At 41.7% G+C, this 19476-nt stretch overlaps 2 protein-coding genes across 2 annotated transcripts in view; one reads left to right on the forward strand and one right to left on the reverse strand.

Moving 5' to 3' along the window:
• Nucleotides 1-3129: 3129 nt before the first annotated feature.
• On the reverse strand, nucleotides 3130-13772 carry LOC133114844 (cilia- and flagella-associated protein 58-like). Its single transcript, XM_061224523.1, has 14 exons — nucleotides 13698-13772; nucleotides 12846-12992; nucleotides 12323-12517; nucleotides 11026-11163; nucleotides 9022-9181; nucleotides 8590-8672; nucleotides 8238-8429; nucleotides 7607-7768; nucleotides 6681-6827; nucleotides 6015-6155; nucleotides 5171-5394; nucleotides 4376-4487; nucleotides 3779-3883; nucleotides 3130-3258 (listed from the first exon to the last, which is right to left on the reverse strand). Exons 1-14 carry the CDS (start codon nucleotides 13704-13706, stop codon nucleotides 3130-3132), a joined length of 1944 nt encoding a protein of 647 aa, XP_061080507.1. The 5' UTR covers nucleotides 13707-13772.
• A 2312-nt stretch (nucleotides 13773-16084) lies between these two features.
• Nucleotides 16085-19476, forward strand: part of cfap58 (cilia and flagella associated protein 58) — a 64257-nt gene continuing 60865 nt past the window's right edge. Inside the window, exon 1 of the mRNA XM_061224532.1 lies at nucleotides 16085-16201. Within this exon, the coding sequence (XP_061080516.1) occupies nucleotides 16085-16201 (117 nt within the window). The remainder of the gene's footprint in view (nucleotides 16202-19476) is intronic.

Below are 19476 nucleotides of genomic sequence, written 5' to 3' on the forward strand. Positions count from 1 at the left end.
GTACCTTAACCACTACGCTACAGGCCGCCCTGTACTTGCGTTCTAAGGCATTTCTAAGAAAGCATTACATAAATTCCTAGGAAGTACACAATTAATCTCTACAGGCTATAACCAGCCTAAACCTCTACAAAGTAGTTACTTCAATTGATAGGTAATAGAGGAGGTGTTTCTACATATTTCAGTTTTAGTTTCTTATTATTTACCTATTTTTACCAGTGCTAATTACCCAATTACATGTTATTTTTACCAGGTAAATACCTACTGCAAAAGGGAGCCTTACCAATCTCCACAGTAACTTCTGCATTTGGAGTTAAAAATAATAGATCCACAGCTACAGGTCAAAATGACCCATGGTACCCCAACTGATACAAACCAAGTGTACACAACACACAAAGATATTAACATTTTCAATAGAGAGAGTATTTTGAACAAGAGGCAGAAATTGAACCACCAAAAGAGGGAACAGGCAGATATCAGCACATGGGGTGGATGAAAGTTCTCCCCGCTCTGACAGATTGGCCATACAAGCTTGATTTAAAGGAGACTGAACCAAGTCCCAGATAAACAACAAAGGCTTTTCATGCTCCCTTTCACCGGAGAGAACTCATGTGAATCCCCAGCCATGGCCTGTCTCAAGGTGCCACCTAGTGTAAAACAAACAAACAAGCAAACAAACATACAGACTGCCTTTAAAATGCTGTCTTCATGAGTTAATTCATTGCAAAAAACAAACAAACAAACAAACAAACAAACATACAGACTGCCTTTAAAATACTGTCTGCATGAGTTAATTCACTGCAAAAACAAACAAACAAACAAACAAACAAACAGATATACAGACTGCCTTTAAAATGCTCTCTGCATGTGTTTATTCACCGCAGAAAACAAAAAGAAACAAGTATATTAGTCATATATTTAGAATTAAAATTGGATTACTTTTTTGTTAAATAAGACAAAAATATTACCAATGGGATTACACATGTTGACTCATTACAATATTTGCCTAACAAACAAACAAATATACAGACTGCTTGCTGTCTGCATGTGTTCATTCACTGCAAAAAAACAAAAAGAAACAAGTATATTAGTCATATATTTAGAATAAAAATCGATTACTTTTTTGTTAAATAAGACAAAAATATTGCCAATAGGATTACACATGTTGACTCATTACAATATTTGCCTATAGGGAAATACATTTTCACCCGTAACTTAAAATAAGCTCATGTTTTAAGATTTAAGAAAAAAGTTTTTAAGTCTCATTACGAGACTAAAACAGTTGTTAAGGCAGACTTTTTTGCAGTGCTGTACATTGGTGTAACTCAGTCCAGACTAACAGTACTGTAAGAAGAAAAATGAATGTCATATAAATGTTTAAGAATTTCAAGTTTTGTGAATGTAAGATTATTTGGTGTGATGAGGGTGATAATAATATAATATACACTCACTCAGAAAAGGAAGGTTCTGTGTCTCATTGATCTGATCTGCTTTTTTGATCATTTGCAAGTTTATAGCTTCAAGAGTGCAACAAAAGCCTGCGATGCCTTTGACTCAAGGATGAGTAAGACCAGATGCACACAAACCCAACTCTACGTGACGTCTCATTGTTATCAGGCCAATGAAAGATCCTTATTGGGAATATGCACGAGAACATTCTCACCTGGACTGCAGCTCTCTGCGCTTCTTAGCAAAGTACGCCTTCTGCACTTTCTCCAGCTCGCAATCCAGGATATCACTCCTATTCTTTAACTCTTTTCTTTTTGACCTGCAAGTGTTCAAGTCCGATTGAACTGCCTGAATGACAGAAAAGGAACAAAAATAAGGTTTGTATACCCAAAGACCTTCCTTGCATCACAGCCTGTTGATAACCTTCATACCTTCATATTTTCTCTTGTCATATTTTTCATTGAGTATAATTTTCCAATGGACATTTTCTTTCATTGAGTACAATTATTACACTGGATGAAAGATCTCCTGGGACACATACTGTATGTACTCTGACAGCATTACTGTCCACAGGGACACATTGTTAACACTGTGTTTATTTGTGGATGTATGTCAGTGTACCTTAAATGCTAACACTGTGTTTATTTGTCCATGTATGTCAGTATACCTTAAATGTTCACACTGTGTTTATTTGTCCATGTATGTCAGTGTACCTTAAATGCTAACACTGTGTTTATTTGTCCATGTATGTCAGTGTACCTTAAATGCTAACACTGTGTCTATTTGTCCATGTATGTCAGAGTACCTTAAATGTTAACACTGTGTTTATTTGTGGATGTATGTCAGAGTACCTTAAATGTTAACACTGTGTTTATTTGTGCATGCATGCCAGTGTACCTTAAATTATGTTTATGTAATGCAGGGCAGACCACCTAGATAGATGTAATGTCTCGAAGGGTTCTGCAGTGTTTCTCTATAAGATTAAGACCCTTTATTATCTTGCCTCAAAGGCTTTATTAAGTGAAGAAAGCATTGTCAGTATTACTTATTAGCTTCCAATAGTGTTTTCTCAGCTAAACAACAGTGCTTCTTTAGTTTATTTATAGCTTACCAATATACATTTAGCCTCCCTGTGAGCTTGTTTAGCTAAACTTAGCCTACAGCACCTGCAGTAGGCGTGTAATGAAACTTGCTGATAACTTGTCAGTAAATTATGGCTAAAATGACTTTACCTCAGGACCATGGATGCTGTGTACGCACACATGGTGAGGACTGCATATATTAAAATTAATAACATATTGTGAATACCCACGGTGAATTAAAGGTGTGTTTAAAGATACTTTAAAGGGAGAATATGAAATGGCCTGTCTACGCCAATTTCTCAGACGGCAAGGTAAAGCTCAGCTTGTTTTTCCACCAGCTTCATGAACTAAGTCTGAATTAGACCAATTAGACTAAATACATAAAAACATGGAGAAATGGTCAAGAGGTTCACCTGTTTTTAAGACCAAATGTCAGAATGACAAATAAATGTAATCTAAGTGACTTTGACCATGGAATGTTGGTTGGTGCCAGACAGGGTGGTTTGAGTATCTCAGGAAAGTAATGTATGCATGAAGTCAACTGGACTATTTGCAACTGTTACAGACTGAAGCAAGCAGTGATCTATGGAAAGAAGGAAAGTCACAAGACCCTGAGCTGTGTTTTCTTATCCCTCAGGGTCTGCTGGTAGTTCTTCATTTTCTCGGCAACCTCTGGACCTGGCTGATGGGCCAAATCCTGCTTGAGCTGCACATACGATTTCTGCCTCTGCTGCAGAAGGAAAAAAAAAGTGCACTTGTTTCACTGTTGTGAACAGTCTCTCACACAACAAAATGCATCAGTACGGTAGAGCAAGAACTGAAAATGAAAAAGCACTAACCTCAGTGAGTAAATAAGTAAATGTGAAATATGTCTATCATAGATTGAAATAAGGCATACTCTTCAACAACAATATTGATGTGTCACGGGATATCATTAGCTAGGAGACGGATAGATTATCTTAAATCAGCTGTAGGCTGCAAAAATAATAAACTTGTTATAAGAATGTGTTATTATAAAGTGAGCAGTGAATCAGAAACTCGACTCCATTTCTATTGAGTGGTGAAGTGTGTAGAGTGCAAACTCCTTAAGTGAGCCAGTCAAATGGTTTTGTATGTTTGGGAGCACCTCCACGGACACCTGTTCATGTGATGGACTGGGATAGGTCTCCTCAGATCCGGAGAGGGGAAACAGCGGGTTTTTAAACAGCCAACGAGAAGAGACAAATGAATCTCAGAGCAAAGGGGTGTACCTGTAATAAGACCTCTGTTTCTTCTACCTGCTTAGACTTTGTACTCAGGCTCTTCTGCAAGTGGTGAATCTTCTGGTGCAGCTCGTAGGTTGCAGGGTCACAGATCTGAGAAAGCCGTTATGAAGGTGTTAACTCTGCCCAGGGCGAGGAATGCCCATCTCATCTCTACAACCGTCTATGTCATTTGTAGATGTTTCCTATTGTACAGAGAAAACATTTCACCATGGAACAGATAACCTCTTGGGGGTGGCAGTGTAAAAAAAAAAGAATCTACTATAAAACACATTTTAAAAAAGCCTCACATGGCCACACACACTCTTCAAAAAAAGGATTCTGAAAGGGTTCTTTGGCTAGATTCCATAGGGCAACCCTTTTTAGTTGCTTATGGAACCCTGTTATAGGTGTGAAACTCCCAGACAAAGAACCATTTAACTAGATATGGCTCTACTACGGAATCACATGGTTCGTATTGGAACCATTTTTTAGAGTGAATAATAGACACTTAAATAGTTTTATATTAAGACAATATAAAGGTTTCTGGTAAGTATGGCAACATAACCTGAAAAAAATGTGTTTCAAACCCTGGCTCAATTGCACCTTAAGGTTCCTCCATCGGTGAACATTGTCCGGAATCTGAATTTCCTCTTCTAAGACTTTGCAAATCATCTGCTCCTGAAGCAGGTCCTTCTGTAAATGATTCACCTCACGCCTTCCAAGAGATAAAAACTAAATTTGACAATGCAAGCCATAGGTTTGTTGTCTTACAGTATTTTGCAACAGCTTGGTTATGTAGATAAGGGCATAACATGCCTTTAAAGTGCACTAAGCCATCAAAGAAAAAAACACAACCAATTGTACAGTCAGTCATCACTTTATTAGGCACACCTGTACACCAGCTTTGTAAAGCAAATATTGAATCAGCCAATCATGTGTCAGCAACTAAGTAAAATGATGGTTTGAGTATCTCAGAAACTGCTGATCTCCTGGGATTTTCACACACAACAGTCTCTCGAATTTGCAGAAAATGTTGCAAAAAAAACATCCAGTGAGCAGCAGTTCTGGGGGCAAAAATGCCTTGGTCAGAGGAGAAGGGCCTGACTGGTCAAAGCTGACAGGAAGGGGACAGTAATGCACACATGACCACAGTGGTGTGCAAAAAACTGAAAACACAATTAAGCTACAGCAGGAGAAGACTTAATAAGTCTAATAAATACCTAATGAAGTGCTCACTGAGTGTATATGGAGTGTTGAAAAGTTGTCTTGTACTATGCACATTTTATTTCCTGTGAAACATACACATTATGTCCACCTGTAGAAATGAAAGTCTTAAAGAACAACTCAGGCTCTATAGGTTTATATGGGAGATATGGATGAAGAGCAGGAGTGGCTAACCGGAGATCTTCGATATTTGACACTTCTTTGTCCACAATTTTCTTCTCTTGGGCCAGCTTTTTGATGTCATCCTTCAGCACCTGGGTTTTGTTGGACATCTCATTGTAGAGCATCTCACATTTGCTCATCACGTCCTGCTGGATTTTCATCCTCTTGTACAGGGACTCCAACTCTTTATCGCGCTCCACCAGCTGCCTATCCAGGTTATCCCGCTCGCGGATCACCTTGGCAACAAAAAAAATAATATTTGTGAGTGAAAGATTCTAGACCAATGCTCAGGATATGTTAGCTGCCCATAAAAACTCAAAACCATTACCTACTGTTGATTATTTTTGCCTTACCCGTTTTAATAATACAATTGTCATATTTAGTTCATTTGTGCTGAAAACTACCTGGCAAGCAAATTCACGTTGACAAAATGGCAGACTCAAGGTCTTTCTTCATTCTTTTTCTTTTTTTGCTGACAGTCATCTTAATGCTGAACACAAGGCCCTTCACTGACTGATGTTTGCATTATACAGTAAACTCAAGAGGCTTTGCTGAAAAACAGAAGTAGAAGAAATCGAGCAGTCTCCATCTTTTGCTGTGGGCTGTTTGAAAGAGGCGGTGTCAGTAAATATTAGCCTCCTAAAGGGACTGCGTCAGTTCAGGACTCTAAGAAAAACCCACAGGACTGTGATGGTAGGCCAAACACACATTCTTTTTGCGACTTTCGAGGAGCCGGGAGCTTTTGCTGCATTAGCTACAGACGAGCTTTGGTTTAACAAGTCTTTGCATTTTTACCCCAGGGCAGACGGTAGGTTGCAGCATGGTAGCTCATTGATGCTGGAAGCCTTTCCCATACCTGGCTCAACTGCTTTCTCTGTGTGACCAGCTGGGCGTCAGTATCGTCTAGAACCTTGAGAAGCTTGCTCTCTTCTGCTTCTTGAGCTTCAATGACATGTTTCGTCTCATGAACCTGCTCCTTCAGTTTATCAAGGTCCACCTACAGAAAGGAAGGAGAGTTCAATGCTTATTATAAAGAAATGCATCAGACTGCTCTCTTGTTTGCAGATATCCATCATTTAAAAGACCAGCTCAACCAGCGGTAACCTCCAATGCACAATGCAAATGGAGTGGAGTTGATCTATTGGATCAATGTCACTGTCGATTAAGCACTGAAAACAACACGCTTCTGTCACTGTTTCAGTAAGCCCTGTCGTAATGTTTCATGTTAATTTCTCCACTTATAACTGGTGACAAAAAAGCTGTTTATCTTTTTATGAAAAGCATTTAGACTACAGCTTGTGATGCTTATGAATTATTTATATTATACAAAGTGATCAGTACATTAACAGGCTGCGGTGGCAGTCCCCTTACATTGTAAGTCACTCTGGATAGGACAGACTGCTGAGTGACTGCAATGTAATGTAAAATGTTGAATAATCATTTTGTGCCACCATTTTACGGCAGAAGGGGTTTTCCATTGTCAATGTACATGGTCTTGAGATGTTCACTACATCTGCTCTACCTTTAGCCGCGTGTTCTCGTCCTCCACGTTGAGTAACTCGAGCGTTTCCTTCTCGAAAGCGGATCCCTTCTCGTGCAGCTCCTCCTTGAGCTGGTCAGCGTCACACTGCATCATCTTCAGCTGCGTCTTCATCTCGCTCATCTCGCCCTGCATCCACGGGGAACCGGCACCGTGTGGTTTAAGGCCAGTTTATTGCCCAGCAACAGAGCGGTCACTGCGACCGACCGATGTGCTGTGGATGTCGCTGGTCGCAGTGACACTTGGTTTATTCTCAGGGGGACCGGAGTGCGTTTATACGTTTTTGCTAAGAAAAAATGTTGGGGGACAAGAGAACGTTCATGAACGTTCTCCGATTTCAGTTGAGCGAGGCTCTGCCGCTGGACTATAAGCTACCCTTTAGACATAAGAATATGGAACATATCAAGCTTCTCCAAACAGTTCTTGATTAAAGAACACAGTGTGAACAATGCATTACAGTGGTATACTGAAGAGCATCTCTGAACACACACAGCGTCAAACATGGGAGTATATTCACTGAGTCTATGTCAGAAGGTCAGGTGTATAGAGATTTATTAAGGGGAAAAATAATAGCTGATAATATGCAGCATGTTCCTTAACTGCATGCTGAATTAAGCCTTTTTTATTATGACATTGAACTTTCCACAGGAGTGACTAAAACTTCTGTTACAGACAATGGGATTTCAGAAATTAAGAACCCAGCAGACCTCCATAGAGTATACATTTGACATATTTTAACTCTTTAAGTGTTAAAACACAGTTCCCATCAACTAAATAAGTAAAATAGTCATGCGGAAGACACATTTTGTTCTGAGCAAGCTATATCTGAATAATCTCCGCTGAATGCAAATGTCTGCACACCCTGACCTGTTAAAAACAGCCAGGATGGAGGACTGAGACGCACGTACCTGCATCTCATTGAGCTGTTTGCTGTAAATGGTTTTGTCAGACCTCACAGCCTCATACAGATGCTGCTGATGTTTAACTTCCTTCTCCACGTCACCGATCTTCTTCCTGTACTCAAAGATCTCCACCTTCCTCTCTCGGGTCTCCTCCGTTATGTGGTGGACCTCGCAAAGTGGGGGCACAGTTACTAGAAATTACATGTTCAGCGCTCAGAACTCACTCACAACCCACAGACAGACATAATCAACAAAGGAAAGAGACCCAGACCTGGATTCAGTCAACTTTTTGCCATTAACGTTGACTCACAACTACATTAAAGTCTGGCTTGTTCACAAACACCATTTGGTGAGTCAAGGTTAAGGACAAATTGACTGAATCCAGTCTCCAGTCTAAGCAAACTGATTATGCTTCCCCCCTCTGCTTTACAAATGAATGATGCAGAGGAACTGAACACATTCAGAATGAACAATATCAATGATGGATTATTGGAGCCTTGTTTAAACAAGCAACACTATTTGGATACCTTATTCCTGATATATATTTCAAGACGTTATTAGCACAGCCAGAACTTCCAGTCCCACCCTGTGACTCTCCCTTGCTCATTGGTAACAGCAGTGGCTCTCCTGTGCTCACCTCATCCAGGATAGAATCAGCTTCACTGATGTAGTGGTCTCGCTCCTTCTCATGCTGGGCGATTATCTTCAGCTGCTTCCGAGCTTCGTCCTTGTAGCTCTTGATCTCCTGCTCCAGGTTCTTCTTGGACTGCTCGTGAAGCTTCACCACGCACAGTTGCTTCTTCGCCACCGTGGAGGCCGTAATTAGGTTCTGTGCAGAAGACGGGTGGAGAAATTAGAGAGGGGAATACCCCCCTTTCTGAAGTCAGGTGTACGTGTAGGTTTAGTGTGTTTAGCACAGGGGCTCGATGATGTTGAGCAGCCATGTGCAACAGGAAATATACAATACTGGGAATAAATGGTGAGCCTACCTTGTTCAGAATGTCTTTCTCACGCATCAACTCCCTGATGGCCTTGTTATCAATCTTCATCTGCTTTTGGTTAAACTCAATTTCTGTCAAAATATCATAAATAGGCACTATTTGAACTGAGGCCACAGGGATTCTGTTTTTAAATGTATCCTGTAACAAAAAAAAAATGTGTTCAATGTTCAACACCCTGCAGTGCCACGTCGAGCCAACGTGGATTCACAGTCCTGTTACTTCCACGCACAGAGACACAGAATCCAGACAGCAGGGGAAAAGCACAAGTGTGTGTTATCAGATGTTCAGGGTTGCCATGGGCATCCTTAGATGGGCATTGGTCCGGTGGGACACAGGAAACCCATTCCAGATCAATGATTAGTCCCTTCAGTTGAATATCATGAACAGAAACAGGTTTTTTAAAGTGAGCCGGCTCCTTGCCTGTCTCCAGACCAGCTGTCTGGCTCTTCAGCATGTCTCTCTGATGCTCAGACTCCATCTTGAGGTCCTCGAGCTGGTGGAGCTTCTTCTGGTTGTTCTCTTTCATCAGCTCGAGCCGGGATATCTCCTGACGCACGGTCTCAGTCTCTTCCTCTGAGGTCTGCCAGGAAATAGACGCGTTAGCCTGCCGCTCCCGTTAAAACCGCTGGCTGTCTCTGTCTCTGTCCCTGTCTCTGTAGCTCTGTCCCTGTATCTGTAACTGTCTTTTTCTCTGTAACTGTCTGTTTTTTTCTCTGTCTCTGTCCCTGTATCTGTTTCTGTAAGTGTCTCTGTATCTCTGTCCGTTTCTGTCCCTGTATCTGCAACTGTCTCTGTATCTGTTTCTCTGTTCCTGTCTCTCTATCTGTCCCCGTGTCTGTCTCTGTGTCTGTAACTGTCTCTGTATCTGTAACTGTCTCTGTGTCTGTAACTGTCTTTTTCTCTGTCTCTGTGTCAGTCTCTTTATCTGTTTCTCTGTCTGTCCCTGTCCCTGTCCCTGTCGCCTTATCATTATGATGACGTTTTTTTACAGTGGCTATTGGCAATAATAATATTTTTTTCAGGAAATGATTAAGCCTAAAGTTAACAGAACTAAACTGAAGAATCTCTCATTCTGAGTGGAATTTAATCTTGGACTAGCCTTAATCTGTGTCTGTGAAACTGGCCTTAGATGTGCCAACACAATAAACACATGGGTATAAACGAGGTAAATACCTAATCATTTGTCAAGCCAATTCTCATAAAGCTCATGAATCTTTTATTGTGTGTCAAGAGAAATAGAAAGTTCTATTATTGTGCCGCAGAAATTGTCAGAAAAATAATGACATGTATCTGTCTGAAAATAACCACACAATACAGCAGCCTTTCTAAGAAATTTTGAGGCCATACATTCCATATTTTGTGGAATGGTGTATATACATTCCCCCCTTGTGGTACAGCAATTAACTGCAGAACGTTATTTGCTCACTGCTTTAATTTGATCTCGCTGTCGCACGTGTGCACAGCCTTACTTCTAACTGACAGACGAGTACACATTCATCCTCCTACAAGAAGCCAGGGAAGCACTCTTTCTATGGCGGCCCTCTCATCTTTAGAGGTACGCGCTCTGCTCCGTGACAGATGATGGCACTTGGTGTTCTTATGACTGAACTCAAAAGGTTTTACATCTAAATTTCACCACTCAAGGGAAAACTTCAAAGGCTAAACTAGAGAGCACTGGCTCAGAACACACTTCTTCTCTCAGGGGGATCATCTCATGTTGATGGCCCGCTGCCAGATGCCAGATACACACGCATGATCTTTCTTAGCATCTGTGCAATGAAAGTCAACGCAGATCTTATATGTGTCATTTTTTGTTGTTTGTTGCACATGTGTGTGGAAACGTGACAGACTTTCAGCATACAAAAATATATACATGACTACATTCATTTTCTCTGAATATGCCATTTAGAACAGAGATCTGACGTGCACTTCATGTACACACACTGTAAATGAAAATACAGTTGCATTCCTGCCATTTATCACAACGTAAGAAACACCTGATTCGTCAGCTCTCTTCTGCTGGCTCCAGAGAACATTGAATGCCCTGCATCTCTAAGTACCATTAACACCATAATTAAAACAACCTAAGAACAGGTTACACAGCATAATTGGCGCTTGCTCCTATTGCTGTTCATTTGTGTTTTTGCTTTTTGGTCTGTTATTTTTCACAATAAATTAATTGGCATTCATGTACATGCACAAATTCATGGGCTTTATTCCGCAATATCTTCCCCCCGAATATAGTCCTTGTTTCTTGCCCAGATTAATACATAACAAAATGCCTTTCTTTAAACACACCAAGATTGATGTCATAATGTCCACAAATTCTTAATTCAGCCCTCATATCTGTGGACCTTCCTTTCGTGGGCATATCTATCATGCCTCCCTTTTCTCATTCCTTCCAGAACAGAGATGGTGCATTACCTTCAGATCAGATGTCCTCTGCTGGTTCTCCAAGGACAGGTGCTCCACCCTCTGAGCAGTCTGCTCGTTCTCCAGGGCCAGTTGGGCGTTCTTGGCTAGCCGGACCTCCAGGTTCTTTCTGACTGCCTCCATGACAGTCTGCGAGGCCGTAATCAGGAGCGTCTAAGTCAGCACCGCGCTCACACACGTCTCACAGGCTAGGTGCAGCTGTGCGTGTTTTAGTGGCACAAGCAGGTCGGGACTTACGAGCGTGTCGATCGTGTAAACAGAAAGGACGGTTATTTATTTTGTTGGCTGATTCATATTTTGTATGCAGTTTTATATTTGTTGTTTCTCACACAAGCCAAGCAATGCCACAGAGACTGGCAGATGACAGCAGAATTGTGTCACAACATAATTGGGTTTGTCCTCCAAAAGTAGGATATGGTTTCAGCAGACCAGTCAGGTTGTGAAATGCCAAAAAAGGGTTATTTGTTTTCTGAATGCAACACAATGGCAGCCAATGGCTGACTCGTTATTGCAGACTTGAACAAAATCGACCAAGAACGATGACTATAACTATAAATATTAAAATATTAAAAAGCTGGATGCCACACCACAACTATAATGACAACAACAGTGACCAAGGGGAATGGGATTGGGACTTTCAATCAGATTTTTTACATCTGCATGAACAATAGAATCACTTGACAGCCAATCAAAATCCATCTGAATTTACAGGAGTTCACGTTCAAACTGGCTTGGAGCCATTATTTACAGAACATTATAATTTATCAGTGTGGATGCTCACATTGTTATAGTTATCGTTTATAGTGATAGTTCTTTCTTTGGACCCATAGTACATCAACATGGGCAAAACAGGCCACTTTGGCACCTTTTCACCACCAACTACCCTAATGAAGATGCAGGTAAAATTGTGTACCAGCGTGGCATGGGGGGTGTCAATTCAATGACTGTTAATTCCACAGTACAGAAGAGGGCCTTGGCATGTATTTGTGCTCTAATACATTGACTTGAATGCATGAAACAACCCCAAGATTTGGGAGTCATCACCCTGATGCACCATGACCATGAGCCCCTAGGACAGCTGTAACCAACCCTGTTCCAGGAGATCGACTGTAGGTTTTCATTTCGACCCTAATTCAGCACTCCTGGCTCTACTAACGGGCATTGCAACAAGATCTGCAGCTGTTGAATGAGGTTAGGGCTGCACTGAAAAGCTACAGGAGGGGGGTAGATCTCCAGGAGCAGGGCTGGTTCCTGCACACCCAGGACGTCCCAGGCATGTCCTTCTCACCCTGTCGGCCTGGAGTTTCTCCTGCAGCCTCAGCTGCTCCTCCTGGCTCTGCTCACACTTTGCGCTCAGCTCCCTGATGGCCTGGTGCTTCTCGTCTTCTTCTCTGTGGAGCTGCTGCAGCTCCTGCTCTGCCTTCTCCTTCCTCAGAGTGGTGCTGGAGCACTCGTCCTGGCAGGCCTGCCTGTCCTTCTGAAGCTGCAGCCCCCCGATGCAGACAGACAAGACCACCACTTAGACAAAGCACACCGGCAGCACACCAGCCCCTGATACAGACAGACAAGACCACCACTTAGACAAAGCACACCGGCAGCACACCAGCCCCTGATACAGACAGATAAGACCACCACTTAGACAAAGCACACCGGCAGTACACCAGCCCCTGATACCGACAGACAAGACCACCACTTAGACAAAGCACACCTGCAGTAAAAACCGCCACCATGCCAACATGTAGGTAGTCCATTAACGTTAGAAACACTATTTGAGCTAATTTACAAAAGTTTATTTCATTTGTCCGCAATACCTTAGTGATTGCTTCCATGGCCTTTTCTTGCTGGAGCTCCATCTCTTGATGATCGGATGTGGCCTTCGTGAGGCGAACAAATTCCTGAAATGTCTCTTCCCCCGTTTCCGTTGTTTTTCGGTCACCACCAGGGTTGCTGACATTCTTCTGTTAACAATAAACAAATAGGCAACTAGTAGTTGTAGGCTATATGACAACTCGGTTGTTTTTTTGTCAGCACAAAGCTTGCAGACATTCTCATGGGACAAAACAGATACTAGCCTACTAGTAGGCTACTTGTCCTTTTTGCACTATTAGTATCTTATATTACATTAAACAACGGGTTGGTCCGGTCCATTGTCTCTATATGGGTCAGTGGACCGGACGGCTAAATGGAATGTTCACACATCGTTTAATATTACTCCGCGTTTGTAGATCACCGTTTTCTAGTTTATAACCTAAATGAACGTAACGTCATCATCATCTCGTTGCTAGTAGCACTAGTACCAAAGTAAAACAAAAGGAGTGTTGAGTGATCCTGGGATACCAGCAAGGCCAAGTTTCCTAACGACGCTATGGGTTATTTCAATAACTGCACGTTATCTGCCAGTGTCCAGATAAACGTCTACAACAAAGACAAATGACTTGTCTCTCAGTGTCGTCATGTGCAACGTAAACTAACAAGCTAGGTAGCTAACGTTAGTGCAATGTGGATAAATTATTGCCAGTAGCTAACGTTAGTACCGTTGCTTAGCTAGTGCAGTGTGGCTATATTATTGCTTGCTAACGTTAGCAATACCGTTGCTTAGCAACCAATAAACCACTACAGCGGTAATCTGTCTGCCAAGTCCATATCATAAATCAAAAGCCTACCTCTGACATGGTTGTTCTTACTCGCTACGCCGACTTTTACTAAGAAAACTCAGGAATGCCATGCAGTTTTTCTACTTCAACCAGGGGGTCATCCACACAATTGACAATAATGTATATGTAGGTGAATGACGATACCAACTGAATGTTCAGGTTTATATATTTAAAAAACGTAACGTTAACGTAGAGAAATATATGGAACGCCACCATAGCATTCTAGACCAACGTCATAGAAATATCAAATGTTCGTGCTTGATGGCAGTTCCCATGCCTTAAACATAATAAATAAATAATTAAAATAATAAGTGATGATCAATCTGACATTAGAAAATTATCCAAGGAATTTAAAAAAGACGACTTTCGTCTCTGTCCCTTTTTCTTTTTAATACATATACTGTAACTACTCAGTTGTGCGTGTGTGTGAGAGAGACATAAAGGAAGTACGGTTAAATAAATGCGCTCACGATAGACTGTATATATCAGCCTCTTCAGCTAGAGGGAAGTGTAAGCGGGCCGAATCAGAGAGCAGTATTTTTAATGAAATAGGGAATTGTTTTAAAGCCAAAAATCAAGCTAAAAAGTACCAGATGACATCACAACATTTCGTAAGAGCATAGAAAATAAATTACGTTGAATTCGGGACCCAGACATTTTGCTTGATTTAGAGCAGCAGCTGGAGCGGGCCTGTTACCATGCTACGGTGAGAGACCGAACTAGGAGTGCGCCTCCTCTGCACAGGTTATGTATCCCCAGCAATATTTGGCTTACCAGCCATTGCCAGGGGACTGGTAGTCGTGACGTTTGTGTTATATTTATCTCACAGCATTGTTCTTGTTGCCTACCTTGCAATTTAGCTTAGAGGTTGAAAGTGTTAATGACAATATCCGATTGGCTGTTTTATTTTTTTTTAATAGATTTTTTATTTTTTTATACCATTTTGAGCCCTTGAACCCACACGCACTCACGCATATACATTGGGCACGCATGTGTGCATATTGATTTACAATGAATGGAAGTACAGTATGACTGAAAAGAAAATTGACCTGTGTCTTTTTTTGTCCATGTAGTAATATAGCCCTTGCTTTATCCTATAGCAAGGACCTAATGCTTTCTGTCATCAAACCCCTAATATATTGTGTTTGATCTTAATTTTTAAAATAAAATGCCCCAGCCTTACCGTATAGCAGGGGCACATCATTGATTCTATGAACTAACCCTTATTGTGTTGCCCCACTTACCTTTAGGTAATCTTTTTTCAGAACTTGGTAAATTGCAGAACAGGTTTCCCGTATTATTTGCACAGTCGTAGAGTGCCCGATGCAAAAGAAGTAGGTAGCTACGACAGGCTCGTTAAACTCTCTCCTAGAACAAGGTACATCTTATTTAACATCTTATTTGACTGACTAAGCTATCATATAATTTAACCTAATAAACGAATACTTGGTTAGTGTTGACGTTATCAACACCCTAACATTAGTGGTTACTCAAGACTAACGTTAGTGGTCAGGGAAGAGGCGAGCAAAGTTATTGAAGGCCGGACTATCTTCGGTCTCCAATTCCCTGCACAGATTTACGTATGAGTCTGACGCCGCAGTATCCAACTGCGCTTTCTCCGCAGCCTTTGCAGTCTATACAGAAGAACTGCAACTAATGCTGCAGTGACATCGTTATCATCGCTGTCGGACATTATGGTTAAGGGCCTTGCTCAAGGGCCCAATGGCGGTGCGGATCTTATTGTGGCTATACTAAACCACCGACCTTGCAGGTCCCAGTCATGTACCTTAACCACTATGCTACAGGCTCTGTTATGATCGCACTGTTGTTGTGACTTCCTTCCTTACTTCTGGGTCATCCTGAGTGATATAGCTAAGGTTTGGGTTCTCTGGCCATTGTTTCTGGTTTATCAAAGTACTCTGGTTCTATCAGCCACCTTTAATCCAGGAGGGTCTTGAGAGCCTTCAAGTTTGATCTCGAGTTCTGTTTGAAGGAAACCCAATGGATCATAGACCGAAATCAAAATGGAGAGGATACCTCTTCTGGTAGCTGGTCTGTTCTTGATGGTGACTCGGAAGGTGTCACTGGATTCCGAGTGCCCGTTCAAGAAGCAGATTTTCTCTGTCAAGGTCAAGTGAGTACACTCAGTACGTTTTCAGTGAGTACACTCAGTACGTTTTGAGCGAGTACAGTCAGTACTATTTGATCAAGGACACTCAGCACTTTTTGAGCGAGTACAGTTGTATCACGCAGTGATCCTTCACAGGGATTCGCCTCCAGGCGGAACTACAGGGAGGGACAGTCGCTGAAACGGCCTCCATCTTCTTTTTCTGTTTTTGCTGTTCTTCTTTAATAACGGGAGCTGTGCTGTGAGGTGGTAGGCAGCAGCTGTGAGCATGGGTGAGCAGCTGCAGGTGTGCAGTACTCTGGCTCTCCGCGGCGCTGAAACGGAGCGGGATGTTCGCAGCGCTCGGCAGACCTCTGGGCGCGCAGCCGAGCCCCCCCCTCCCGTGGTCAGGCTCTCCAGGCACCATATGCCGCATCACACGGGGGGTTGGTAAATCATTAAAATTGAATTAATCTTAATCGAGTCGGATTAAATAAAGAAATCCTTTGAAAAGATGCGCTCATCTGTTCCACGGTATTATAACTTTATTTATAACCACTTCTTCGGTTGCAGAGGTGTCTGCCAATGAGTCAAGCTGCGGTGGCATTTGGTAGCTAAGTGCCCTTTGCTGTAATAATAATTTGTTGTTTAGCTGACGCTTTTATCCGAAGCGACTTCCAGTTGATTAGACTAAGCAGTGGGGATAATGGAGCAATGTAGAGTTAAGGGCCTTGCTGAAGGACTTGAGCCACCAATCCTCCAGGTCCAGTCATGAACCTTAACCACTAGGCCACAGGCCAGTAGTTACAATCTACACACATATGTGTTACCACCGGTTATTATTACTGAATTATTTCACAACACATTATGTCCCTTTCTTTAAAAAAACCCAAAAAAACAGAACTGTTGCCATCTATATTTTTAGTTCTGCAAATGCTCATTAGGAAGCAATTAGCACATTTATTTATTGACTTTATTGTCCCCTTATGTACATTTCTTATGTCTTAATTAAGTTAAAGAAATAACAGTAACGACTCATAATACACATTGCAAATAGCCCAAAGAGACAGTACACAGGGTTCTGTAGGTACAGAAATAGGCCCTAGTATTGAACTGTGTGTGTTGCCCCTGTGTTTATATTATTACTGTAATCATTCTCATTTTTCAGTTTGTTTTTTTTGTATTTACATTTAGAAATATGTGATTTGAATGTTCTTATCTGAACATGCTAATTCCGATTCTCTAATTCTCACTACTGGCAAAGGAAGTTGTAGAACACTGACCTTGGAATTCTTGGGGAAAACATTCCAAAAAAGAACAGGATTAATCTTCAACTATTCATTTAAAGTTATAAGTAAGGTTTAACCAATTGTTGGGCATATAATAAAAAGCATATTGATTGGTTCTAGAAATATCCCTTTTCACCGTGGACAGTAGCACCCTGTTGGCTTGGGTCAGGACAAAGCTGCTTGTACTGAAATTAGATAATATCATATGCTGTACCATGGGATTGATTTGTCTGACAAGTACACTTTATGTCACACTATCCAGTGGGCAAATCAATGTTGTGAAGATTTTTCACGGTTGCATGGACAGCTCACTTTCAAAAGTGTCAAAGATTCTGTTGAACTTTTGTCTGCCACACAGCCCTATGAAGTGGGCAGATGTCTCCTCGTCTCTGCCCCTTTGTGACGCCTAAGTCCCGCACGGTTTCCGAATTCGGAAGGAGTGTTCAGCTGCCGATTCCTCCCCTCCAGATGGCCCGGCAGACGCTCCAAATAGAGATTCATTACCCGCTAAGTACATATGTACAAGAATGGAGGAGGCGATGAGTACTAAACATTCTAACTCCATCACTGAGTCCCTCTTTGTTGAAGAAAATACGTTTTCTCGCTTTCTTTCTGGACTGGGTTGGTTGGCATCGATTCGATTCCATCAGCTTGTGAAATTATTTGAAATCCACTTCATGAAACTGGAGAAATCTTAGTATAGAGCATTATTGGCATTTTTTCAAAACAATGAGTTGAATTTCCATTGGTTTTGTGAATTGAGTGACCTGAAAACAAATAACCCCAGCCTGCTTCAAGATAACTGTCCTCTGTTCCCTCCATCCGCCCCTGCCTGATCACTGGTAGGATTCACATCTTCAGTTAAATCTGATTACACTGGCTGAGACTGTGCAGAGGAGTCTGTGATTTAGCCGACCGCCCCTCTCCTCTACTCGATCATCTCTGTGCTTTCTCCCATCTGAATAAAGTGAAAAATACACAAGGAAGGCAAACTGTTTGTGTTCCTTAGAAAACTCTTATTTATGAGGGCTTATTCAATGGGCTATAACATAACATAACATATTGGTGAGAACAAGCCATTTAGCCCAGCAATGCTTGCCTTCTCTGACCACTACTGCTTGGTTTGCTTAAAAGCTACATAGTATCTAGCACCTTATCAAGCCTGTAGATTACTTTCATTTCGACCCTCATGGTCTGTATTGCCATCATGACAACAACAACATCAAAATGAGAAAATTAGATTTCCAGAGTAATAAACAAAACAAAAACAATGATGCATATTTTGTATGTATGATCAGTATGCAGTGTTACTGTTCTCTCACAAACGGTAGCAGCATGAAAGCTACAAAGCCTAGCACTGGCTTTATTGTTAGGCATACATACCTTCCATCTGGGCAGCCTGTATTGTAGTGGCTAAGTGGCTAACATGACTGGGACCTGCAAGATCGGTGGTTATTGGTATAGCTACGATAAGATGCATACAGCTGTTGGGGCCTTGAGCAAGGCCCTTAAAGGTACAATAGGTAAAATATTGTTACAAGGCCATTGTAAATCCCTTCCTATCATTGAAAAAGGCTCACTGACATGTTGACTCGCCCTTTGCCTGTATAGTCCTTAAATTCGTGTTTCAAAATATACAGTTGACAGACTGATACTTATTGCCAAAGCTTTGTATAGCTGTACAATAATTAAAGCTCATTGGTTGAAAATGGGTTCTAATTGCCAGAGCCAATGTGGCGTTGGGGGGTTTCAACATCAGCACGTTCACAGAGAAGGGGGAGGGATAAACTGTGTTGTGGTCTGAAGGTGTTTGTTGCTGCAATTCCTCTCTTGACCGTTAGAAGTCTGTGATCACCTGCTGTGCCTTTGACTCCACGTTGATCCCGGGGGGATTGTCTCCTGCTTAGTCTAATCAACGGTACTTCGCTTTGGATAAAAGTGTCAGCCAAATACCATGTAATGTAATGAACATCTACATCTGACAGGGAAGGTGATGAAACGCATCTGCCAGCGAACTGCAGGGGAATAACCAGCCTGTGGGTGGCGTACTAGAGCCACGTCACCATAGCAAGGGTGAAATCTATTTGCAGATGATGGAATGTATCTGCAGTGCCCTAGGCCCGGGGCACTTATGGGCTTCGCTTTGTGTTTCGTCTGTGAAATGAACACCCCAAGTTATGCATTCAGAAAGCACAGGGGGTCTAAATGGCGTTAATGTGTACAATGTGCTTTAAGTCATTACCCATGCTTGGTAATGAGCAGAACTGTTCAATCGATTTGAACACACCTTCCTGGCATCACCTAGAATTGAGAATTGAGAATTTGTACTATTTGAGGGGAAGAGGAAAAGAGATCAGACAAGGTTAGTAATTCAACTAAGCATAGATATCTA

This window comes from Conger conger, chromosome 2 (genome assembly GCF_963514075.1).
Source record: "Conger conger chromosome 2, fConCon1.1, whole genome shotgun sequence".
Lineage (NCBI taxonomy): Eukaryota > Metazoa > Chordata > Actinopteri > Anguilliformes > Congridae > Conger > Conger conger.